The sequence below is a fragment of the Denticeps clupeoides genome, chromosome 9 (genome assembly GCF_900700375.1).
Source record: "Denticeps clupeoides chromosome 9, fDenClu1.1, whole genome shotgun sequence".
NCBI classification, from domain to species: Eukaryota; Metazoa; Chordata; class Actinopteri; order Clupeiformes; family Denticipitidae; genus Denticeps; species Denticeps clupeoides.
The window spans coordinates 15290069-15317684 of NC_041715.1; the positions used below are offsets into that span (position 1 = coordinate 15290069).

General features: G+C 45.3%; 1 protein-coding gene across 1 annotated transcript; it reads right to left on the reverse strand.

The window, feature by feature from the left end:
• Nucleotides 1-27616, reverse strand: chn1 (chimerin 1). Its single transcript, XM_028991486.1, has 14 exons — nt 27493-27616; nt 27212-27332; nt 24598-24636; nt 24463-24518; nt 20928-20959; nt 20706-20819; nt 18991-19273; nt 8668-8745; nt 7396-7480; nt 3668-3841; nt 3261-3338; nt 2336-2473; nt 1818-1923; nt 1-1722 (listed from the first exon to the last, which is right to left on the reverse strand). The coding sequence occupies exons 2-14, from the start codon at nt 27228-27230 to the stop codon at nt 1551-1553; spliced, it is 1374 nt and encodes a 457-aa protein (XP_028847319.1). The 5' UTR covers nt 27231-27332; nt 27493-27616; the 3' UTR covers nt 1-1550.

Below are 27616 nucleotides of genomic sequence, written 5' to 3' on the forward strand. Positions count from 1 at the left end.
TTTCCATTTATTTCATTTTATTCCATTTGTTACTGCCAAAAAGAACACCAACCCTGTGCAAATATTAAAAGGATCTGAAGTCTTATACAAATCCAGGATATGTAGAACACCACAGGAGGGACGGGAAGGGGGGGTTAAACTTGGAAAGGTCAGGGCTCGTCAGGCTCTGTGGCTTTTAATAATCCAACATCAAAGCCACGGCTTCAACAATTACAGACAAGGACAATGGAGAATAATTTAATGGGATTTCATGGCATGAGTATAGAATTGCCAGCTGCTGTCCATTCTGAAAAGGGGAGGTTCTGCTCTCCTGGAATCTGTACACAAATTTCAGACAGGTCTATGGGACATCCGACTACAGCTATCTGATCATTAAAGCCATAAATAAAAGAAAATACTCAATAATTACACACAAGAAAAGGGTATTTGGTCTGTAAAACTGTAATTGGGTGGGCTATGGCACAACTGAATCTCAAACCGAGTGTGGAGAGAGATTGCTTGCAGGGTAATTAAACACAAAATGTATAAATCCCAAGTGACACCCACTCACATACATATCCAGCAATTAAAAATCTCCAGGATGACGGGGACGGCCATGCCTGAGGTACTGTCAGCTTTATGTGCCGGTCTCCCAGCGCAATCAGTCTGATTGACGCAGATCTGGAAGAGTTCAGTCTCCACTGGCCCGCCATTCCAGATCTGCGCTTAACGAATGCGACCGCTCCATTCGTCAAGGTCAAGGGCCCAGCATAGCAGGTTAATTAACAAAAAATCAGAAATAAGCAACGATTTCCTTTTTTTAATATATAAAAAAAAAAAAAAAAAAAAGATAATTGCCCAGATCAGAGGCTTCGGCACATTCTAAAAAGAGACATTTAATAAGTTAACACAACCATGCTCAAATCAAACGATTACCACCAAACTGTACTGTATAAGTGATGAGTGCAGGCTAATATAAATTAATATCGAAGCGTAAACAGATTGATTGTTCTCTGATCAGAAGAGGTACTGTTTATAGAAAAAAAAAAAAAAAAAAAAAAGACAGAACAGGCAGAACGAATGGTCAAAGAATAAATTCACAGTTGTTTAAAATTAAAAAGTTAGCTTTTACATCCAGGTATGCATTTCACTGAACAACTGCCTGTTTGGCAACCAGGAACTACTGTACATCCACAGGGCAAAATAAGAAGCAAAGTCACAATGTTCTGGAACGTCACAATCTCAAACATGCTGGGGTTCGGCTACAAGGCTATCCAAAATAAAGACGCTCTGCCAAAGTCCGGTCCGTATGCTTTTCAACGAGCCCCGACAAAAATGGGGAGGAAGACATGCAAGATTAAAAAGGTTCATAATCCACACCCACCCAACAGGGAAGAACAAAAAAATTGAACAAAATCAGCGTTAGTATGGTCCACAGGATGTGGAAAAAGAAAATATTATTATAATACAAAGGGTCCTTCAATTCAAAAACTGTGCACGGGAAAAGAGAAGCAGAACGACAAGACAGCATCAAGCTGTCGTGTATCAAAATGCGGGTTCCTCTTCTGTTCTCAGAACAGGATGTCTTCATTCTTGATGAGCGTCTCTACCACCTGTCTCTGGTAGCGGATGTCGTTGAGGGCGGTCATGGCATCCAGGTCGGGCGCCCGCATGACCGTCGGGCCGAAGACGATGCCCAGGTTCTCTGCGTTCATCAGATTATCCTTCTCGTTCTGGGTAACCCTAAAAAATAGAACGTGACAGAAAAGTCGTGTGAATAAAAACAAATCTTCAATAGATGAAGATGTAAGGAAAGTTCTGATCTGGGCGGGGCGCACCTTTTCAAATGAGCCATGAGGTACCGCAGTGTTTCACAGTGAGCAGGGGGCAGCAGCTTCAGAGCCTCATGCAAGGCCTCCAAACGCTCTTCTGGGTCTGTGAGCTCTGGGTAGATAACACCAGCAACAAGATTACACTCACAAACACACACAATTTCAATAGCTCAGTCCTGAATACAAATTAAATATTATTATTATTTATAATAAAAGAGAGTATCTGCATAGCTATTATTATGTCAGTCACATTTGGATGTGGTCTATATCACCGTAATCACATGTTGCTAAATATGAACCATTTTGCTAAAATTATTTACAGGTTTTGTGAGGGCTGCCCCAGTGCTCTGATTACACCATGAATCAACATTGCAGCAATGATTGAATTATGTGACTGTTTAATGCCATTATTAACACACCATTGGAATTAATGTGCTGCGTTTTTCCACAATAACCAGCATTCCATTCAGAATTATGAACACACCAATGCACCAGTTTTATTCAAAGCTCTCGTGCAAACTCACTTGCAGCTTCAATGAACCTGGGGTAGGCATCATACGTGATGAGGGGAATGGGCAAATCCCTGAAGTACAGTTTAAGTGCACCAGTGATGATATTAATATCTTCATAAACATTCACAGAGATGTCTGCCTTTTCACCATCTGGAAATAGAGAATATTAAGATATTAAAAAAAGACATACAATTTGAAGAGTGAACTGTCAAAAAGCATAGATTTGTTAAGATCTGAGAATGTCTTAATCCAATAGAGGTTCCCAAGTCATATTTTCACCTTGAAATGCCACAATTAATCTGTTTTTACCACGAGTGATAGTGCAGTAAAATTTGAGTAAATGTATTTTCATATTCATGTTATTTTGTAATTTTCATATTCAATACCACTACATTAAAATGTTATCTTTCAGTTCAATAATGTTCTACATCTCCCTCATCTCAGAGGACCAGTCGCATGATTAGCCAGTTCAGCATCCTGCTTTTTGCGTGGAGCCATCAGCAGTGTGGAGCTCTCACCACCATGCCGCCACGGGTCACCCCTACGCCACCAACCAGTCTGTAGCTGCAGGCCCTGTCATAATCCCAGAGCTCAGAGTCCCCCCTCACCCCCCGACAAGAGCCTTCATCTCCATTTCACATACATCCACAACATCCTGGGTTTTTTGTGAGTCTTTCGAGTGTGATTTAGAATTTTAAAGCTGGGATCCTGTGCTCTGGTCCCCGTGTTTATTGATATAAATGTTAATGGATGGGTGAGGGGCTGTAAATCTGCAGCAGAGGTCACATCAGGACTTTAAAGTCACAGATGGGATTTAAGTCCCTGACAAATGTGTCACGTTCACCACTAATACTCCATTATGGGAAGCATAAAACGCTCAATACGTTCTACTTAAAGAGAGGGTGGTCAACAAAGAGAGTAAAAAGCAGGGACCCACCTCTGTCAAACGCCAGCTTCACATCTTCAATTAATTCACTGAATCCAGATACTCTGTAGAGTCCTTCTGACTTCAGACCTTCAGAGGATAGAGAACAATGATTAAAAATCAATCAGCGAGAGAGTGCCAAGACCAAACGGTCTCCATTAAATTCCAATTTCAATTCCATTCAACAGCAATTCAATGCCATTAATGTTTAAATATAAAAATTAGATATGGATCTGGAAAAGATTACAAGATAGCAATTACATTATTCTTCAAATTCTTCAATACATTTCTGTTTACATTTTAAATCGAATTTCCCATAGTTAATTTTTTTTGATTATCTGAAATAAAGCATCTGGTAATTTTATTAAATCCAAAATGATTTTATTAATTCAGATTGGCCCCCCTGGTTCTGGATTCACCTCTGGACTCAATCTCTCGTATGCACATGTCCACCACCATGGGCCGCTTGCTGTTGTGGGCTTTCACTAGCGTGGTGAGGTCACAGCTGTACACTTTCTTCACGTGCTTCAGGTCTGGCTTGCAGTCGTTGGGGACCATTTTGGAGCACTGCTTATGGACGTTCAAACCACAATCTGAAAGAAAAGAAAAAATGAATTACCTGCCTGTAACATTCATGAACTGAACAGCAAACAATAAATCAATCCCTCCCAGATGAATATAGATGAGAGTTTGTGAATTATTTATTTTTTAATCCCTTGGTACAATACGTGGTGAATTTTCCATGCTTTGCATTTTGCCGACTGCCTTAATTTCTCTTTCAATCTTGCTGAGCTTTCAATCTCCTTGATCAATAAAGGCTGCTGGCGTGTCATTGAACACTCAGGCATGCGTTCTTAGCTGAGGTCATCACTTTCTGATTGGATGCAGGGACACCACTAGTGTCACCTTCAACAGTTCAAGAAATGTCAGGGTGATGAGGGACTCCTCGTCCAAGATGCATGTCAGGGACCGCGGGGGGATTTCATATGTATTTACCATGCCGGATATTTATAAAATGATAATACATCTGTATTAGGTCTGTGGAAACTAAAATGTTAATATTAATTAAATACTTTCAGTATGGGGTCCGGCTTATGACATGGATGCCAAAGACAATCCCTACATAACAAGTTTGTGCAGATTCAGATGATAAATGGAATCATGTGGCTACTGAGGCGCTAACACACGGAAGCAGCGAGCTTGCGCTGTGTCTGCGATACGCCCGCGTTTGGATGCTTCTTTTTCAACCCCAGATGCGCAGAGGGTGGAAATGTGGTGCGACCAGGGGAAAATATTTTAAAAGCACGCCAGCTTGTTTGGTCACATCATCTTTTCAGAAAAAGTTGCCCAAAAAAAAAAAAAAAAAAGGAATTTGCATTGTTTCCATTTTATGTACTGTCAGAATCTGAAGGGTGTTTTATATCCCCAGAAGATTATTCTGATATTTTTGACGTTTCATTACAGGGACCGTCTAACAAGCGCAAAATGTCATCCGCCCAGAAAAAGATCAATGCCACTGAAGCATATAGACTTCACAACAGTCTGACATTACACATCCACAGCGGGCAGTGGTAATTTTCTCCCCCCCCCCATCTGTGAGCGAGAAGACGCCGACGACGACAGCAGAGGCGGAGGGGGCTGCTTTGTGTGAGGGAGGGGGGGCTCTTAGGCAGAATTAAAGGCTCACTGAAAAACAACGCGGCCCGGAGGAGAGCGGGTCGGGGGGGCTGCCGGCTCCATTCTACTCCCCCAACCCACCCGCCTCCCGGAATCTGTGCTTGCACACAATGGCCACGGCGGCAGCGATTCAACGCGCTGCGGGCTACTCCAGACCTCATTTCCCCGCCCGGTTTAAATGGGCCATCTCTTTCAGCCTTCAAGCGCCACTCCACGGTCGAGTTCCACAAAGAGCCGACGTAGAGAAGTAATCTTCTGTTACGGTGATTAATCTCAAAAAATTCTCTTTACAATAATAAATGGACAAAGAAAAAAAAAAAAAGCAAAGCTTGGTTGAAATGGAATAAAACCTTCGATCAAGCTGCTTTAGTATGTATTTTATTCAAATTAAAATATTATAAAGAGATGCTACAACAGTAAAAATGCAGACTTAAGGAAAATTACACAACCCCCCCCCCCCCGAGCAACTCGTTCTTCATCTGAACTCAACCGTGCAGAAATGTAATTACTTCAAAAATAGAGCGCATCTCTCGCCCTTCCTTAAATTCCCATTAAAAACCAGAGGTCTGCGCCCACAGCGTTCTGCGTGTCTGCACAGAGACAGCTTCAAATCCCAGTTGGGGCGGGACACCCCCCATTCCCTCCACAACAGAGTCGGCTCCAGCGCCATCGCCATGGCGATACCAACGACTGGTTCCTGAGGGTGAGGAGCGGAGTCTCACGAGACTCATCAGAGCATCATTATGGGGTTTAGACCTCTGCTGTGCCCTGATCCTGGGTGGTGGGTCATCCTCTGCGCATCACCACTAATCACATTTCCATTTGCGAAATAAGTAATGAGACCTTTTTTGTCATGTATTCAATGATATTATCATTGAGAAAATTATTTTATGTCAACTCGAAATGGGTGGCTATGATGGATGCTCTGAGCACTCTAGATTTTATCAGCCTCACTGGCTATCATTATTTTTAGTAGAAGATGATGCAGGCAGAATCCTCATCACAGACATGACAGACCATCCAAACATACAGCGCCGTGTGTTTACGAACATCATGTGACTTTGTTGTACATCAAAGTATAAATTGGAAAATGTTCCAATTACAGTTCCAAAATATGCGTTTTTCGTAATCACCTGGAATATCTCACCTATATGCATAAAACATTTAGTCAATGTAAGTGTTTTTATTTATGATGCAAATTTCAACTTGGGTGGTAATGGAAAGCGAGCACTGATTAGATCATGGGAACGAAGCAGAAGTGTAACCAGGATGTCTGGAGCTGCTCCGTCCCAAAGAACGGCAGCGGGGCAGCATTGAGCGTGAGCTCTGTGACCCAGCGTCGGAGCTAGCTGATGAATGCGGAATTTTAATGTGTGTGTGTGTGTGTGTGTGTGTGTGTGTGTGTAGCGGAGCTCTTTCCCAGCGCTCACAGCGCTCCTCCTCATTAAAGAGACATGCCAGCTTTGTTGTTCTTCACGGCCGCGATGGCACGGGGCTGAGGGGGGCGTTCTCGGATGAGGAAATGTGGCACAACACTGGCGGAGGTTGCCTGGCTGGCACCCACCCAAAACCCGCTCACACACACACACACACAGGAAAGAAAGGGATGCAAATTTATACATCAAATGAGACTTCGCTGTCCTACTTTTCCACTATCATGCCATAGTCAAGGGAGGGGAGTGAGGAAATGAACCCGCCGTTTTTTTTTTTTTTAAACTGAGCTCAGAATGAGCGCTTTCAATGCCAACCACTTTCAGAACAGACCCATAAATAATTCAACTGCTGACCGTCCGAAAACATTATGTGTCGCTCACTTTGTTCTATAAATAAAACATGAAAACACACACACACACACACACACACACACAGAGACATCGACACCGAGATTCGCACTCCTGAGTGATGTGTGAAGAATGTAAACACACGGGGGAAGTCTCTGTCTGGGTACCGAGACCGGATCCACTCGCACACTGTGTGATCACACTATTGCATCATGATCAGTCTGTTATTCGCCCAGTAGGGAGAAGGGCGGAGATCTGAGCACAGCGGAGCTTCCTTTTAGAATGAAAAAATCTGTATCTTATGAAACCGTGATGTTTTTAAAATTTGGCAGGAATAAATATAATAGAAATAATAACATTTATTTTCTTACAGGAGACACGCTTAATCATTTGGCAAGAGAAATAGATGAATGCACATTTAAGATACTAATCTGAATAATTCCTGTGAGCAAGGATGCTCCTCCTTTGCTGCGTTTGTGCAGTTGGTGTTACAGTGAACATTAGTGAAATGCATTCAATCACAATCAGCGGTGTGATTACGTATTTTCAGCATTTGTGCATTATGGAATTACAGTACTGTAGTTGAAAAGCAGAATGGCCTTCATTGGGCTTTGGTAATGCTTGAAAAATGTGTTTTACATGGCAGTCATTGTGTGTGTGTGTGTGTGTGTGTGCGTATATATATATACCTGCACATTTGACTCCCTGGGCGATCAGCCCCCACATGAAGTTGGCACAGTATTCACACCAGTGAGGACCTCGGAACGTGTGGACCTGCAGGACAGAGATGGGGAAACAGGAGGTCAGATGAGCTCATTCATTCATTCCTACTCTCTCTGCCCCAAACCAGTCACCTTGCTAAGGAGCCTGTGCCAGCTATGTGTGTGTGTGTGTGTGTGTGTGTGTGCGCACATGGATTATCCCCAGCATTGAAGGTGCTGCCACCACGCAAAGACTAGATGCCTTAATCCCCCTCCAGCGGTTAACAAGCCGCATGAGGGCTGCTGACGAGCATCCGAAGAGTCAGGCGGAGGCGCGTGAAAAGAACAGCCCCAGTTCACCAGGTAACAGCCCAGCCAATCAGAAAGCCCCGCTCCGCCTCTCTGGGGACCAGGGACAGCCAGCCTCTACTGACATGCTTTCCTGGGGGAAAAGACCGGCCCCATTTCTGTGCTAAAGCCGTAAAATGGACCGGGTCTCGGAGTAAATCTGCACTGGATGTTATTTAAACCTCTGAGGTAACTTGTGTGATTTTACAACAACCCGATTAACACATTTTACAATTTGGGTAGTAAGATGCCACAAAACAATGGAGAAAAATGTTTCCCTATGCGGTAGACCAAATAATAAACCAAATAGTATAATACATTCATAACAAAAGTGATTTTTTTTTTTAAACATGGGAGACAAAAGATACATTTCTTTACTTTATTTGTATCAGATTTGTCAATACACACGATCAAATGTATTATTTTCATTATTGTGAACGGATTTTTTTGATTCCCACCCCTATTTTGAACAAATCAACAATGGCAGCAGCCCCATTGCAGGCACTGGGCTACGTTTGTTCCTGGCGAAGGAACGTCTCCGAGTGTCCCGGCAGAGACAGGCTCGGGCTGTACCGGGGACTGTAAAACTGCCTGCCAGCCACTGGGTTTCCTCAGCTCCCCACTTCATTAAGGATGCCAAAAAGGGGGATCCGTTGCTCCGTGGTCCCCGTATCAGGGACTAATCTCCCCATCTGCTGTCCCAGCATCCTGACAGATTTGTTTTTGAACAGACCCAAAACTGTTCTGTCCATCACTGAACCCCTCCATTCAACAGGGATCACACAAGATTATGAGTAACCATAGAAACTAAACAGGGTTCTTTCTTTGATCGCTGCAAATGATTTACCATTTAAATTGACTATATAAAATAATTAAATAAATAAATCGAATGAGTCGCTGGTAGCAACTTACCTTGAAGTTGTGGACTTTCTCGTACTTCGGCGCTCGGTCCGTCTCTTTCAGGGTGGCTCGGCGGACCAGAGAGGTGAGCTGTGAATAGGCAAAGAGTTTGAGAGGTTGCCAGAACGCGGCAGGGGGTTTCTGGGGTCCCATCCTCATCCCCAGAGCAGCAGCTAGGATGTCCTGCTGGTTGCTCTCCTGCTTGGACTTCTGCACGAGCGACTTTTCTCTCTTACGGACCGAGTACGACTCCCTGGATGGCATTTTGAGGACCAAAAACTGAACTACGCAGACAGAACCAGAATTTTTAGCAATGGTGATAAAGATTATTCTTTGATGCAGAGAATTATCTTAATTTGCTAAATATTTCTTGCATTGTCTTTGTCCTTATTTAGAACTGAAAAAAAAAAAAAAACACGAGTCTTGCCAAGGACTTCTTTTTTCCGCTCAAAATCCCACAAGCGCTGCCGCAAAAAGAAACATGCGCACAGTATCAAGTCCTCAGTAGGTTTGCTGGAGAAGAGAAAAAGCCTTTGGTGGTCATGTGCGGCCCCCCTCTTCCTGGGCATCTATATGGAGATGAGACGAGTGAATGTGTGTGTGTGTGTGTGTTAATCCTCCACTCCCTGTGTAGAGCTGATATCCTCTCCGGAGCACAGACAGCACACTGAGAGTAGATGCTGTTGCTGCCGAGAGGGGGGTGGGCAGGATAGGGGGAGGGCCTACAGCCAGTCGCACAGGATTAGACGGGCCAATCAGAGCGCTGCTGGCAAAGCTTTAATCGCAGCCATCAGTCCGCCCCCCCACAAACACCCCCCCTTCCCCCAACATCCCTTATATGGGCAGGCAGGCAGGCAGGCAGTCTGGAGCGTGGGATGATAATGAGCAATGAATGAGTCATGTCTCCCCCCCCCGGAACAGAGCATCCAACCACGGGCGGCGCAGCGGTCGGCCAGTCCTCACCTCCACGCGCAGTTATTATACAAGCCCGCCGACCCTCAGAGATGACGCTCCTACCATCAACTACTCTGAACAAACTAACAGGACGGGGGAGAGAAATATGACTCAGTGGTGAATGTTTCACCAGAACCAACTCAGATTTGCCTTAAAATTTTGATAAAAATTACGATTTATTTCACAGCCTTTGGCAAGTGAACCTGTCTTGGTATGTATTTAGTATATTATTATATACACCTGCATAGAGATGTTGTGTATCATACATAAATGTTTTGCAGTTGATATTATATCCTTCTTCTAAAGGGATTTTCTGTTTTGAAAAAAAAAAATTAATGAAACTGAGACGGTCTTTTTTTTTTTTTTTTTTTGAAAGAATTTATAATCTCTGCGCAGGATTACCAGCCCAAATTCACTGATCATATGCCAATTATGCATCACGTAGGATGCAATAAAAACACAGTCTGTGCTTAAAACCCACCTACACCCAGCAGTAAATACGATTTCTACTCCCACATGCCTGAATCTGGCAACAACCAACCACCCGCCCCCCCCATTCTGTAAAACCCGGGCCCGTACAAGTGACTGCCGCCCCCGCGCAGTGTGCGCGTCTTCCTAATAATCAATAAGAACAGACGATACCCCGACAAGCTGCAATCAGAGGTTGGCTCAAGAAGAAAAGCCAGGAGATGAGAGGTTCCTTCCCACTGCTTCTCCCAATCAATGAGAAGATGATGGCATCCCAGAGCCAGCAGAGCGCATGAGCCTGAACCGGGGCCGACATGAAAGGGCCGCAGCCGAGGACTCCAGCGGAGACTCGAGGAGGATCGCGCGCCCGGCCGGGGATCTGTGAGAGGTGGACCAAAAACTGAGCAGACACCCTTTCATATGCCATGCTACTGCCTCTGAAGAGCTGGAGAGGTTCGGCAGGCTTTTTCGGCGTAATTGCGTTGCCCGCTGTTCAGTGGCTGGCTGGCATACGACTCTCAGGATGGGGCGAGCTTTGAACACCCCACCCTAATTGACAATGACAGATTTGCTCGTTTTTCTCCTCCAAACACACATCCCAAAGTGCAGCTCATAAAAAAAAAACAAAAAAAAAACACACACACACACATACACACATGTATATATGAAAAGAAGCGTTAACACACGCTACGGTTTTTGTTTCAGTTGAGGAATAATAAAACCGGGCCCATCCAGCCATGTTCATTTCTCTTCTCAATCACCTGACTACGGGCTGGGGGATCCGGATACGGCAGCAGCAAATGGAGAAATTAACCAAATGAGGGAGAAATAACTATTTATTTATCTGCTGTTGAGGACAATGTCATTACCTCGAGTAATTACTCCCCCCCCCCCCCCGCCGTCAGTTACGCACGAAAATCATCTGATGAGATTTTAACCGGCTGTGGCGTCAGAACGCCCGTCCAGCAGTCTACCCGCACTGGACTATAAACGGTAGAACTTTATAAAAGGTATGACTTCCTGCCGCCTCCCCCAGAATGAATCACCTGGTTCTGCGCACACGTAGGTTTGCACGGTGTGATCTCAGAGTTGCCTAGCAATATTCAAAGGATTCAGAGTTGGCCAGGAGACGAGAGGGAGGTGAGGTCCCCACTTCCTCCGCAGGAGGACATTAGAAAAAAAAAAATGCTTGTTGCATAAGCAAATATTTAAATCCCAGCATCATGCATGACGCTGCTCGCTTGCAGAACACGAGCCTCAGCATAAATGCACGTTTGTTGGTTGGGTAAATCTCTTAAAAGCCAGTTATAAGATGTTTATATATAATTATTTAAAAAGCTGCGCACGACAAACGAGAAAATGCATGATAACTTCAGCAACAGTGCGGAGGCAGCGAGTTACATAACGTTACATAACGTTAGAGAGGTCCTATCAGAGCACCGAAACGAGAACTGTGCCAGTATATGACTTCTAAATGCATTTCTGACGTCAACGCATCAACATGACATGCGCGGCCATACAGGCAGGGCCACGCTTTCACAGGCCCCGTGTGAAGGAACGAAGTACGTAGGAGCAGGAGCACCAAGGAAAGGTCCACGTCTGCCTGGGGGGAGAGTCAGCTCACCATCAACCCGGCCATTATACAACACTGTACGGCACACAAGTCGCAGAGGAGGAAAATAAAAAGATCTCTGTCCCAGAGCCGACGCTTTATCTAATTTTAAAAGCAGGAAGATAAATAGAAAACAAAGCCTAAAGTAAGAGTGTAAAAAAAGACTTTACATTACAAGTGTGGGAAATGAATGACTCTTTAAATGAGGCATTTTGTGATTTTCCACAGTGTGTGTATGTGGGGGGGGTTAAAAGTCCATTAGGAAAGACACACACACACACACACACACACACACACACACACACACACACACACACACACACAGTTGGCTTCAACTAATATTGCTGGCACTTCAGATTCAGTTTTTGCGGTTTCCTCTTCCGAATGTTCTCCCACGGCACCTTTACCATTTTGTGTGGTAAAAGGTCTCGGTTTTCCCCCCCGCCCCCCCTTTTCTGCTTACTTTGCTGAAAGCTGAAAAACAAATTATACTGCGCTTTTCCGAGACAAATAGATTACCCAGCTGTGGCTGTTGCCATGACAGTGATGTATGGACTGCAGCTATCACACCCTGCCATCCTCACTGCAAGGTCACCTACGAGAACGCCGCCAATGATACATGGCGCCATTAGCTAATATACACCTTACCACCACGCACAAACGAATCACCACGGGCGGAAAAGAGCTGCCGCTCAAACTGAGGAGGTGGTTACTGGTTACTGTTATCCTACGTAGAACAAAAACAGGGGCGAAATCAAGCTTAACAACCCAAGATTTCGCCCCAAACGAAAAGCAAGCTGGGCTCGGCTTCTGAGCCCTGTCAGTCATTGAAACCAGTCATTGATACCAGTGGTTTCACAGTGACGTGAAACCATGGTGCACAAGCGGCCGGAGGGGAAAGGTCGTTATGGTGGGTCCTCCGCTGGACGTGTCTTTACTTTACTTTATTTGGCCGCCGCTTTTATCCAAAGCGACTTACAGGAGGAAGACACCAGCAATTCTCGTTTGATTTCTATAGATTTTGAGTTTACAAAAACTAAAGATCCCTGATAAGGCCTAACTTGTCAGCAAAGAGCATGTTCGGAGATTGTTAAGTGCTAGACGAAGAAAAAATTCTATATATATATATATATTGTATTGTGCCTTTGTGTGTTTTGTGTCTTTCCAGCATGTCCCGCAGACCGTCTTCGTACCATGACCCTTTTTTTGCAGTGTGGCAGGGCACATTATCCTGATGGAAGCAGCTGCTGTGTGATCTTGAGGAAGGTGGTATGGGACCAATTCTACATGAATGCCAGCGACCATCATTCACACACACACACACAATCTAAACTAACACTGCGCAGCGATCCAGTTCTTCCGGCACATTGTCAGACAGCAAGGACACTCTGCAGTAAAGTGGGTACGAAGACAGCGTTCGTTGGGGCGGCTTTTAATCATGACTAGCACTAAGGTTGCTACAAGTCGGGCCACAAAGGCGAGCCTTTACTCCCCATGCAAATCAATGAGTCTTGGGAACTCATGACACTGTTAAGAGGTTCAGCATTTATCATCCCAGGAACCCCGCACACACGTATACAGCAGATCTGAAAAGAGCTGACAAAGTGTAGCACACAACGTTCCGGGATGTTCCGTCGGTCCCGCCCCTTCAGTAGGTAGTGCAGGGACAGGGTTGGCTTTGTGTCAGGGATAACGGGATGAGCCAGTGCTTCAGCGAAGTAGACACAACTCGGGCAAACTAATACCTGCATTGGCCTCATCTCCTCAGCCTACCTCTCCCTCTTTAGCACTGGATCGATCAGAGTTACGCAACAGCACTGCAGTGCACTCCTCCGCATGACAGCAGAGCCGAACAACATCCGCTCCCTCGACGATGTGACGCATTCGGAAAAGTTTCATAACAAGCGCCGCATGCAGGAGGACAGGAGAGACTCTGAAGTTCCGATAATTAGGTCAAAAGCACTGATCAGTCGGGAAATTAAGCAGGAACTCTGCTGTAAGTAACGGTTTGATGATGAAAGGACATCGAGTTCTTTTTTTCCCATCAATGAGGTGCCAACTGAGAGCGGCTAGTTCACCTCCAGCAGCCTTTTATATCATTTTATTGGGGAGAAAAGGACAAAAAAAATGCGAAAGATGGAGAGCAAGAAAGGGGAAGAGAAGGGGGAATGAAGGGTAAATGATTTAAGGTCTGTCAATTCAAGTTCTCATCCAAACACAACGCCAAGGTGAGGGCAGGTTAGTCAAGGTGAAACGTCACATTTCGGCACAAGACCCTTGGAAACGGTGTCCCCTGACATTCAGATCCTGAAGGGACATGCGTCTTTGCTGAAAAAAAAAAATCCTACTGCAAAGGAGAAGAACCTGTGGAGGACTGGCCATATGGTTTGGGTGGGTGTACAAACATCTGTTCTCGAGCCCAGCGTTCCCATGGGAACAACTGCAGCGTTTTTTTTGTACTTCCTGTGTACAGGAACCCTTATTGAGTTTACAGAAACGGGTGCTTGGCTCTCCGAGGGGGTTGCAATGCTAATGCAGGCGCCTCGGGCACTTGAATAACGCAGACATGGCATTAGTAAGCAAAACTATAGGAGATCCCCTCTATAAAAATGTCGTTTTTCTTGAGAGTCGGTGACTAACGTGGCCATTCCACCATCTTAGTTAGAAAAGGAAGCTTCCATATGCACAACATCTTTTGGACTTACAGACCCCAACCAGTCCAGACACAGAAATGGTGCATGTAGCCCATCTAACAAAAGAACCTTGTCTTCGAGAGAGAGAGAGAGAGAGAACACATGCTATATTTAACCAGAGGGGGTTAAGACGTGCGCTTCATCTACCAGACGGAACAGAAGGAACGGAACACTGGTGGTGCCAGTTGGTTTTTCCTGTGGGCAGCAGGTGAGAACCTGCCAAGCATGCACCATATAACCCCATTTTCAGTCCGAGCAGAATGGAATCGACGGGGGTGACTGCGTCCTGCTTTGCCCGAAGGAGCAACTGGGAATCCCGGCGCTGCACAGATCTACATCTGTCTGCTGAACTCCACAAATGTCAGCCTGGCTCTCCCTCAACTAATTAGTCCTCAGGCTCCGGCCATACCAGCCGGAGCAGAACAAGCCAGTCACTAATGTGAAGACGTGGACACGTACGGTTACAAAAAGGACAGTTGAGACAGTCTCTCAAGGCATGCATCTCACCGTAGCTCGTTTTCAATATTCCGTAGTTTAATATTCCATGTACAACTCTCCTGGACTGGATCATGAATCAAGCAAATAAGAGTTTCACACATCCCGTCCTAGGACAAGACACCAGCCCACCACTCCACTACCTTTCTTTTTGATGACCTCACTTCATATCTGATTGGGCTGTGGAGTGGTACGAAAACTGGGGAGAATTCTGAACCACTAAATCATTTCAGTACAATGTGTCCTGATGTGCAATTATTAAGGCGGCACGTTACTTATTCAAACGTCCTTTTCAAAAGTAGCATTAATTATCGTGTGTTAATTGAAGTCGTTATGCATTACTGGGGCATCTAGTCCCCTTTACTTTCTGACATTTACATTTACAGCATTTACCAGACGCCCTTATCCAGGGCGATTTACAATCAGTATTTACAGGGACAGTCTCCCTGGAGCAACTCAGGGTTAAGTGTCTTGCTCAGGGACACAATGGTAGTAAGTGGGGTTTGAACCTGGGTCTTCTGGTTCATAGGCGAGTGTGTTACCCACTAGGCTACTACCACCCATTATGACTACTTGCGTTGACCAAATCTATCCAGTTTGTTTTCTGAAGCCCAGACGAACAGAGGACATTGACACCCCGCTTTAGCCTCGGTTTCAAAACCCCACCCCAGACTCCCTCTCGATTGTCCTCAAAGGAGACGGGAGAAGGAATAATGGGTGGGGCTGTTAAACAAGGACAATTTCTCCTCTGTGCGAATCCCGCCTCCCTGCCAAGCAATCAACCGAGGGAGAAACGCGAGGAATCACATCTCATCTCATGAGGCCAAGGAATCAAAGCTTATCATCATCATCATCATCATCATCATCATCATTCGCCTGCGCCGACTGAATAAACAATGCAGGGAAGTAAGAAAAAAGTCCCAGAGACGAGGCGTCTTGTGATTTGCCTGAAAACATCTTCTTTTAAACAGTAGTCAATGGGATCAGTCAGCTCTTCAGAATATTGTGCTGAGCACAAGCGCCATGAATGCGGGCGCGCACGGACCGCCGGCCTGATAATTGCCGCCCAATTGTGGCCATAAACAAGCTGGCTAATAAAAACGAAAAAAAGAATAAATTGCCGAGTCTCGTATTACTCAGCTACAAGAGGATACAGAGTTCACGTTCTGACTTGCGCCTAAAAGGGAAAAATAAAAGGTCTTAAATGCAAAGCTCCATTGTTCTCCAGCCTCGGCAGGGTCCTGCGTTTACAGGTTGCCTACCAAAGCAGGATTAAGGCGCCGGGCGGCGTTTTATTATCGCCATTAAGGTCGGTGCCTTCTCGCGTTTTTCCTCCAGTCTAAGTGAAAAATTGCCGCGGTTTATGGCTCTGTAATTAATGCGATTGGTGCGACTCCTGCCGCGCGCCCCCGCGAATCCCAGCATGCAGGCGTGGGCCTCAGCGCTCGCTTTAGTGCCTCGGCGTGACGGGAGGGGGGTACGGCTGGCGGGGCCCAGGCGGCAGGGCTCTGCCGTTTCTTATGGGAAAAGGGTCGGAGGGGTTTATGGGTCGGGTGGAGGCTGCTAGACGCTCCTCGCCGGTCACACTAGACATACTTAGTGACCTGCTGACCTCCCCTCTGCTTTCAATATGATCACAATCCATCAAAGAACGGGCTGCCTATAAAGCGCTCTGCACGCAACTGGGAAAACGCACGCAGCAGCTATGCAAACCAGGGGATCGATAATTCGGGAAAAAAGAAGGGGTCTCAACACCTCAGCGCGCTCATTTGATCTGAAACTTTATGGATTTGCCAAGAAATTGAGGTGAGCTCCACCCCACCCCCACAGTAATGCCTGCCGGGATTTCACGGGTCGAACAAACAGCGCTTTTTACCAGCGGTGTAATAACTCTGTAGACAGATTGTTCCGGAAAAGGCGCATGTTTCCAGTCGTTCTTGTGGCTTTCCGTGTCGGGAGAGGGCGCATATTACTGCCTCCAAAAAGGAACGAGTCCTCCTCAGATTGTGTTTCATCAGGCAAAGTCAACACAGCATCTGTATCAAGGTATTGTGAGCAACACAGTTGCAGCGGAACATCTGGTATGACAATAATGAAAGAAAGAATGGAAGAAGATGTTGGTGCACGTTATAATCAATCGTGGAGGTGCGTGTTATATCTAGTCAGGGTATGGAAAATAAACACAAATATTTGATCAGACATCCTTAGACTGAAGCAATTTTTTTAGAATGTCATTAACGGACATTATTTTTAACACTTTTATTCAACGGTGGAAAATGCTGCATAAGCACAGAGCAAATCCCTATTTTAAACCATTTGTTTATAACATCAAAGATTTGGCTTATATGTGGCTCCACATTCTGATTTCCAATCATTTACAAAGAAAAACAGATAAATTATGTTTTAGCATCTGCATTTATATTTCCACAGCCCATTATTTCAAATGATGCTGGATAAAATGCTGGATTATCAGCGGGTCTGCATAATTACCAAATCTTTAAAACACTGACGGCTTCACCTTTATCATTCTGATTAATAGTCTTGATTACTTAATTGTCTTAGATGAATACACATGGCTGCTGTTGGGTTGTTAATCAGCACTGATGACCCATCAGCACTTCGACTCTTGTTCCATGGCTGTTCTACTGTAAGTGTGAAGATCACTTGAAACCGGCGTGTCTGATCCTTTCAGCAGCGCTCTCTTGGTGCCATGGATTCAATCAGCCATTCTGCACCAGTGTTCTCAACGTGGAGATGTTCTCAGCAATCTGACATGTCCGGATGGTTTATATTTAAGGATTCTCTACATCAAGAAATATTTATGATTTCTGCACTAAAGAATGATCCAGAAGGTGAATATACACTGAAGGTGAAGATCAACCCTTCTTGATCTAATGGTGGTGTGTAAAAAGATGTTTTAAATGAAATGCGATGGTGAAAGTAAGAGGGATTGTCATTGTGAAACACTGCAGCACAGCACACAGTGACACAATGAAATGTGTCCTCTGCTAACCCTAACCCAGCCATGACAGGCGCCCGGGGAGCAGTGAGTGGGGATGGTACGATGCTCAGTGTCACCTTGGAGGTTTGGGATTTGAACCGGCAACATCAGCCCAGAGCAAAGACAGAAAGAACTTCTGTGTATTACACGGGGGTCAACTACCACAGCTGCTAACAAGCCCGGTAAACTAACTCGGTTACACTGACAGCATGTTACAACCACACGTAGGTGTTCAACCAATCAATTTCACATTTAAAGACAAAAAAAGAGCAGCAGCCACTCACATGGAGCACTGACTAATAAGTTATCAATAAATGACTTAATTGAACCCTTGAACCACAGCACATGTGTGCTGTGATAAGAAAGGACTTTTAAAAAGCAGAACTAATTAAAATGCAACCGCCCAGCACTGTTGAGCGCTGAAGCACAGGGATCTTTCGAGTAGTACGAATTTTCACTCAGCTATATATGACTCAAGCGCAAACAGACCAGGATTTCCAGTTTTATGTGGAAAAAAATTGATATAAATCAAATATAAATAAACAACCAAAAAATACAGTATGGTACAGTATGAATGTCAACCATAATGTCACTCAATTAATTAATTACATATCAATAAAGCAACCTCTCCAAGCAAAAAAAAAAAAAAAAAACACACAAATGAAGTTAATTCGTAAATGAAGTTCACCAATCAAGTAACGTAGTTTGGCAAGATGCACTTACCCACATCGAATTACCACTTGATCAACGCAATCACGCAATTTTACAGACTATTTCATGGTGGCTTTGGAAGTTGTTCAGCCACTCTGGTTTAGATTCTATCATTTATTAACAGAAGCTACACTCATTCGCAAGGGTTCCTGTCTGCTATAGGGTGTCAGATGTTACAGTTCCTAGTGGTCCAAATAGACAGTTTTGAGCCAGTCTGACGTGCTTCTGATTAATTGCTCTTGCGGATGGGGGGCATCTCACCTCTCCGGTGCTACTCTGCATCAACCACTCTTACTTTACCAAATGAGCCAACTGAGGTTCCTACTGAAATTTACACGTAACCCGCTATCCTCTAAACTCTCGCAACTAGGAGCAGCTCAGAAGGAGAAAAGATCACTCACCCTTTCCTCCGGACCCCCCTCCTCTCCTGCAGGCTCCCGCCCGTCCGGCAGCTCTTGGATTGACAGCTTCTTCAGCGCCGGCTCGCAGTTCAGCGTGGTGTAGCCGATGTGCTCGTAGATGGGGTTGATGGTCATTTTGGCTATGTACTCGGCGGCCTTGGTTTCGATATACAGCGTGATGAGCCCGTCTGTCACCAGGTCATGAATGGACTCAAACCGCTTCTCTCCCACAAAGTGCTTCCCATCGTAATAGAGGCGGAAGTTCCTGGTTTGGTTTCCAAAGCTGGACAAGAATGGAAAGAATAGGAGACAAGTCTAAAAACGAAGGGATGGCAACCCCACCAGATCCAGAGCAGAATGGATGGTGACGGGGCTACAAAGTTTAAAAAGGACGAGGCAAATCTCCAATGAGTGCACTCCAGCGGGCTGGCTCTTAAGACAAAATGGAACAAGGCGCAACATTAGACACAGGGTTTTATGGGAGGCAGCTGGATCATCTTGCCCACTGCAGCTCTTAATGGGTGGAAATAATACAGACCTCTTAGCAGTGATCAATAATGAACAAAACTGTTTGACCCTTGTGTTTCAATACAAAATGCCTTTTATGCAAAGTTCTTCCTGTAACAGGACAGGAAAGGTTCCAATAAGAACATCATGGGAAATCAGCATAGCTGCATAAATAAATGTTGGGATACATTAACGAGTATAGCCTAATCATGGCCAAGTGTTAGTGATCAATAAACTCCATTATTAACCTGTTAAACCATAAACTCTCAGGTTCAAACCATAGTCTTACTATCCTATGTATCCTATGTTCCAGTACTAAGTGAATGAAAGTGATTTGGAGAGAAATCGACTGAATTATTTTAATGTGTCAGATATTTCTAAATGATTAAAAAGGAAATTCTCCAGTATGCAGCGCTGCTCATATGAAGACAGAAAGGACAGAAGATTAGTGGTCTCCTTTTATTACTGGTTTCCTCTGAGCATTATGCTTAGATCCCAAAACAGGGGGGGTGGAATTTTGTGCATGTGCATATATAGGCTATTACTTGTGGGATTGCTAAGAAGCCACAATAGAGCCTTTATTTAAGAGAGATTTTTTTAAACAGATAATTTTAGAGTCCTCAATGTGAATATTAAGCCTAATATAACTTGCACTGTGCTTCTATCCAATAGAAAGAAAAAAATGCCAAAAATTCCAAAGCAAGAAAGAATGAAGTGCTGTTTCTATGTTTGGATAAACAGGGGGAGTGGCCAAAAAAACAGACCACGCCACAAAAGCTTTTTTGAGTCGGCAGCAGTAAACCTGTGGCCTCTTCATTACTGAACACAGACGTCCCCCTCACGCCGCTCTCATTAGCTCAGCGCTCATCGTAAACATTTAACAGTGGAGGACCGGGTAAGCAGTCGTCCCGCGTTAATCCACTTTAACTCCCCCACTGCAGCTCCAGCTTACTTGTCAGAGAAATTAGGAGCTGGAACCCAAACAGAGCACATTACATTATGCCTGGAAAAAAAAAAAAGATGACATCAGATAATCCTCATCTTAAATAGTCTTTAAATCCACTTAGCAGGTCTCCTTCAAGTACAGACACTCGTGTGTAATAAGGACTAGAACTGAAGCAAAAAAAATTAATTTCTGCCAAAAGGAATGATTTGATAAGCGCCTAGATTGTTCGTTGCAGTAATTAGGCCATGTCGGGCACGCTGACCGTAAGGCTAGGGTGTAGGTCCCCGGCTGCCTCTGGCTTTCTCGAATCAAATAGCTGCCTTCAGCCAAGCTTAGCAACTGATCGGCTTCTTCTCTGGAGATCATGCCGTGGTACCTTGGAGAAAAAACAACAACAGCTCTATATTACAACAAGACAATGGAAGAGCAACAGATTTTAAGAAATATAGATATTATATATATAATATATATAAAAACAACTCACTCTCGGCCATAATATTTAGGTCGATTGTCCACCTAGAGAGAGAAGGGGAAAAAATAAAATCAGAATTGTACCCAAAATGGACTATTTATAATCATGTAAATTTGTGTTAGAAACCTTTCATTGGTAAAGATTTATAATTGGGGGGTGGGGGATGAATGGACCAGTGTATTAGCCTGATAAAAATGGTAAAGGGGCGGGGGGGGGGGGGGGGGGGGGGATACAACAAGCCAGCCCTTGCGTTTAACCTTGAGCGGGCTGACTGAGTGCTGTTGATAATCAGTAAGCTCCATGAATAGAAAACAGGGGCAGATTAGAACAGCACTGGGTCATTTTCGGACGTATTGAGAGCTGCTCGTTTCGTATTCACATCAGAGCCCACGGTCCCTCCTCCCCCCCGTAATCCGCGGCCTGCCGAGCCGCTCTCCTCTAACACTTTAAATGAATGTGGTGGGGGCCCGAGATGAGGAGTGGGGTAGACAGGGGGTAGATGGAGGGGTGGGGGGTGGGTCTCCACCATTATTGCTGCTGCACAGCACCCATGGGAACGGCTGGCTTGCCAGCACGGGCGGCCTTTTTTTATTATAAGAGAATGAAACCTGGTAAAATGAAACCTGCTTGGCAGGATACAAGGCTGTGATTGCGCACCATCCGAAATAATGCGCCTGCCCTGCGGAATTTCTCCATGAATTCAGGTCGGCGTTATACCGCATTATGGAGAAAATAAATCCCTTGGTTAAAAATGCAGAGTGGCGGCGTATTTATCCAAACAGCATTCATCATGCAATCCATCTCGCACAAGCAGCTAGACGGGCCTCTGAGTACACAATATAGCAGGCGATGAAATGACCGACAGGGTAATGAAACAAGCTAATGAGGGAAATCGAGAAAGCAGCCAAGCCAATAAATCAAAGTAACCATGCCAGCAGTGATATAGGAGCAATCTCCGACAATGGCAGATTCGGCAACAAGAATGGGGGAGGAGGTCGCCACCCTACTCCTCAACAATGTCATCCGTCCCGTGCTACCTTATGGGTTCTTTGTCCATTTTCAGCTTAAAATATACTTATTTTGGCAAAATTATTTTCTTCCTCCACATAAAAAACAGATTCAGATTCAGACCAATGCTGATTTTGACCTTAAATGTGCTTATCTGAAAGACCAGAGTAAAAACACGACAAAATCAATCTAATTTGTACAATTTTGATGCATGTTTCATGCCAATTACAAAAACGTTAACACGGACATGGTAAATTTCAGTGTCAAACCCACACATTTTAGGGCAACCACATTAAAACTAAATTGTAAAAGCATGGGATGTATATAACGTGCCATATGAAAAACCAATTACAGAACGAATAAACCTTGTTGAGCAGCGCAATCACAGTGCTTCGGTTTGACGTGACCGGGTCTGTTTGTCCTTTACCAGAAATGCACTCGGCCGGACGCTGGTGCTATCTACAGGGGCCCAGATACAGGCAGAATTCATTTAGATCACAGGCTCATCCAAGACCACTAATCTCCATTTCCGAAAAGTGCAATTCCACTGCTTACAGCGCACACCATCCACATACAGGAATGATGGACCACAATCTGATGGAGAAAGATCGGATAACACATTTATCCGATCTACCGATCATCACCGCATTCGGACGTAATAGGGAGGAGCATCCAAATTAATATAATAGATTGTAGCTCAAACTGCAAACAACATTCGAGAACCGGATGTTTTTTTTTGCAGAATAGACTTTAGGTCACTTTTTTCACACTATTTTCACGCATTTAAGTGTGAGACTGGTTCAAAAAGGTCGAAGGACTAATAAATCCATGACTGATGAACAATGATCGTGTTCGAGGTGACAGAAATAATGACAAACCAACAAAAAGTGCAGCCGGTTTCTCTTCTAGTAAATATCGAGCAGTAACGTAAATCCTGTCGAATCAAGAGTCATGAAGAGAGTGACAAATCCACAGAGCCACCACAGTGCCCTGATCCTCCTCAAGGGAAGGTGGAGCCCGGCTCGTCCTCTGCACATGCCCGGTCAGGATTTCTCCTGCCACGCCCCGGCTAATGCTATTATAAACCTGTGCACCCGCCAGGTGAACCTACCACATATACACACACGTCCTGTCGCTCAACCTCCCGAAATAAACCGTGGAAGCTCCTTGTACGGTGCCACGGCACAAATAAAAAGCAGAATAACGCAGCCACCTCCGCTATTTTCTAAAAAGATTAGTAAAAGTGTATGAGGAGGACCAGAAAAGCAGCATATTGTGGGCCTGTGGGGAGGGCAGGATTAGGGACACTTTTGGCATATTTGCATATATTTTGAATGACATGTAAATCAGGCCCTTTCAACCTTGCTTGCTTTAATGACACGAGGTTAAGTCCAAAAGCTCTGAAAAACTGCACCGGCGCTCTAGGGACCCGCGATTTTGCGTTTGAAGCGTACAGCCCAAGCCCGGGCTTTGTTTGAGCAGTATAATGATGTATTTCCACAGCGAATAACTTATGCTTTATGGAAAAAAATAAAGAATGGGGGAGGGGGCAGACATGCGCACGAGGAGATGGTTCCTGTAAACGCCGCCGTTTGCCTCTTAATCCTTGCCTAATTAAGTGAATGGCCGATCTGCTGAGGCAGGCTGCAGAGGGCAGGGGCATTGTACCTGTCCAATCAGGGGAGCAGCCGGAACGCCTCTCCCTCCCCGGCCCGCTTACTGCCATTAAAATTCTGCTTGTTTGTCCTGGAACCGGATGGGGCCTGTTGTGTGTGCATTTCGGAATCCCGGGACAACTGGGACTTCCCGGAATATCAAGCTATTCCTTTTTTTGGGGCTGAAGCAGACAAGACGACCATTCACTCGGCAGCCTGGTCACACTGGGTGAACATAATCAGCGTCTCCACCGAAAAGACGTCGTCTTCAATTCCCAACGGAGATCCGAGTTACTGGCAGAGCGGAATGCTTGGGGCACTCACCGCTGAACCGTCCACCTCATTCCAATTCACATTCTAAATACGGATGAATAATGCAAGCCATTAGCGCGCACAGATTTTTAATTAACACAGCTATATTTTTATCGGATGAGCAGGAAAGTGTGCGCCATTGTGGCTTTTTCCAAAATTGTCGGCTCTTGGCTCCGTTTACAGTGGAGAACTGAAATCGGGATCAAAATACAGGGAAAAAAAAATAAAAAAATGGATCATGGTTTAATTACCATTAGTGGACAAAGGACGTAAGTCTGCAAAATGCAGTGATGTGACCTACAAATTGACATTTCCACACAGACACTCTTCCTCACGGTCTCATCAAAACGCACAAATGAGGGGCTGTCGCTACTTTTGTGCTCAACAAGGCAAATATTTAGCTAAATCTAACCTCCAATGGCCTGGTGTTTAAATATTCCACCAAGAGGCGGCAGAGAGTAGCGAGCGGGTGGCTCGATCTAGCCTCAACTTTCTGAGATCCATCATAGCTGATCGTACTATCTGGTACAAGCCCAGCACAGCAGCGCTTCACAGAATCAGGCAGGGCTTACCTCACAGGTACAGGTGACCCGGCGAGGGTGAGGGGCTTCCTGCTGGAGCTGGTACACTGATGGAGCACAATTCAGTAAATACACATATTCCATGTAGATGAAAAGCATTTTACAAAACATAATCATAGAACTTACGATAGGATTTCCATACTGGAGGTCTGTATTCATCATTATCTGTAAAACAAATAAGGTTAAACCAAAATATAAAATGATAAAAGGCATAGAATGCTGTCAGTGATTAAAAAAAAAAAAAGCCAAAATGAAGTCCGTGTAAAAAAAATTCATGGGAATAATTGGCAAAACTTAAACATAAATCTTTTTTAAAAATAATTTATATTCTAAATTACAAACATTTTAGAGAAAGAGAATCAAATTATGTCAATCAAATAGAAAACAACTGGACTGTCACTAAACTTAAATAATTGGTGTACAGGCGCCCCCTAGCGGACCATCACATTAACACTGCGAAAGAAGATAATTAGACGCAAGGAGTCATTATTAATAATGCATGTTAATAGGTTTACTAAAGACCGATACGTGTAAACAATGTCTGAGTCCATTTAACCACCAACTGGTAGAGGCCCAAAACCAACTGGATTTAATCACAGATGACACAGACGCATGTAGCATCTCGAACCCCACTGACCAACCGTCTGACTGAAGGGAGCCTTTAGGCGCAGGGCCAACAGATGCAATCCCTTAATGCAGATTTTACAGGCAGGCATTCAGATTCACACTCGTTCTACACAAGCATAACCAATAGCAAAGCGGTAAGATTCTCTGCCCACCAACCGCACGCCGTCAAGTCACTGTATGAACTTATGAAGTCATGTTCAGCCATGTACATGGGAACACATGGCAGGGTTACACATACACAATAACGTGACTATATTCAGCTTTCTTAGTGGTGTATTTCACATGCTGAACCACTGCACGCGTGTATTTACTAGCTGTTGATGTGGCTATTTCAAATATTAACCAGCTGTGGTAATGACAGAGCTATCCATTTACAGCACTGACTTTGAACGGCATAAAAGGACAGATATAAACGATAAACCCAAGACAAACTGCCCCACCCGGCTGGCGCAGTGTCACAAAACCTACAATCCTTTCACTTCTCAAGCCAGGCAAATGTCCTTTAAACAAGCCAAACAACAATGCGTTTACAACGCGATCGCATTATTATTCACATTCACGTCTTTGCGGGGCTTCAGCACACATGTGAGGGAGAGCGGAACCTGCAGCGCATTAATGAGTCCTGGCAGGAAAAAAAAAAAAGTTCACTGTAAGCATTCTAGGAACAATGAGCCACAAGGGACAGTGGCAGCAGGGGCCTTAACATTCCTCACAGCTACCCTGCAGCATGGCCCGGCACTTTATCCACCAGCATTATCCAAAGAAAGAGCCACGTTTATGCAACGACTAGTAGCACGAGTTCGAAAACTGGGGGGGTGGAAAAGGCTGACGGGTGACAAAGCGCACGAGATCCAGGCCGAAAACTATCGGCAACAGGTCAATATCTGCTCAAATTGTCCCCAGTTTGCAGTATGCGGGAGGTGGAGGAGATCTACAGCAGCGAGCCTCTCCAGAAATCCTATAAAACTGCATGACCTCGTAAAAAAATAAAAAGTAAAATAACGGATGCATTCACGACCGCATAAAAGTACGGTCAGACTAGAACACTTGCCGGAATTGCACAAACTTCCATATACTGTATTCCGAGTCTGCTCCGGGTGCTGGAACAGAAAGGCCAAGTCAGGGAATTTCGCTGTGAATTAAAAGGTGCTTGAAGCTAGACACGATAAACGGCACAGGACGTGACATTTCATATGGAAATATTACTTCTGCTTTCGTGGCCAGCGGCCCACAGACCGCAGAACATTCCTGATCTTTGCAATTAGCCATTCTGTCCATTAATCGTTCTGGATCATTCTACCCAGGGCCGAGGGATTAGGGGGCCGCCCAGGACCTTCGCGTACGAGCGTACGTAGAGGAAGAGGCGCGTGGAAACGCCGACGGTTCCGGGCCGCCCGGCGCAGGCTGGATGATAAGAGACGGGCCCCGTCGGCTCTTCTCAGGGGCCTTCGGTGTGTGATCAGCACTTCGCTCCCCCCCCCAGCCCGGCTGCGGTGGGCTCTTCCTGTGATTCAGCATCAAATGTTGTCATAAGATGGCTGCTCTCCAGTAAAAAAAATAAATAAAAAGATATGGAAGGAAAGGAGGATGAAGGTTAAGCTTCGCAGGAGGAGGATGAGGAGGGTTGGGCGAGATGCTTGACGTTCTTTTGCTGGTGGTGTTATTATCATTACTGTTATTATGATTATTAGAACCGACGTCAGAGTCTGGAAATGCGGCTCGGCCGGACCGGCGTGTGTGTGTGTGTGTGTGTGTGTGTGTGTGTGTCGTCCATCCGTTTCCGTTTCCAGTCTTTTGTTGGAATTAAAACTTCGCGTCGCCGTATAATCCCGCCGAGACGGGACCACGTCCACGGCGCGGCGCGAAGTTGTCCCGTGTCTCGGGGAGAAGTGAACTCGCGGCGCCCGGGGCGCTAACGGGGATAAAAAGAGCGGAACGTCGGTCATTCCCGCGTCGTGTGGCGAGGTGCAGAAAATGCTGCCAGGATGCAACACGCCCAGGGGCTTTCAAAGTCTGAGCAAAATAATAATAATAATAATAAATCCATAAATCTCACTCTCTCTCGCCGTGTGCGTGAATTCACCGACGTATTAATAAAGAAAAAGGAACTTACCGAACACAGTAAGAGCCATGATAGTGAGGTAATTCCGGCGGACAATGGCTCTCTCTCACGCCGCAACAGCGTGAACTTCCTCCCGCTTCACTGGCACGGCGCGGACACGCAGACCGCGGCTCTGAAATGAAGGTGAAACATGTTCTTTTCAGAATTAACTTCGCTGAAGCTCGGCGAAGGAGGAACCGAGCGAGGACGCTGCCCCGGAAACGCAGGCGCCGTCGTGCCGGTTTCAGGTCCGTGGGAGCCGGCAAGCGTCGCGAAGTCGTGCGGCGACTCACTCTGTCTCCATCGGAATCGACGTCGCCATCTTGCGAAACCACGTGATCAAAACCTCACGTCCCCACGGGGGCTGCAGGGCGCGTTGCCATGGAGACGCCACTTCCCCATCCCGGCCACGCAGGG

Bases quoted from the DNA above. Each gene is read 5' to 3' on its own strand.
- chn1 (XM_028991486.1), bottom strand. The intron at 1,924-2,335 runs GTGAGTTTGCAC...TTATCTACCCAG, and splicing joins CAGGTTCATTGAAGCTGCAA to AGCTCACAGACCCAGAAGAG. The intron at 1,723-1,817 runs GTGCGCCCCGCC...TCTATTTTTTAG, and splicing joins CTCATGGCTCATTTGAAAAG to GGTTACCCAGAACGAGAAGG.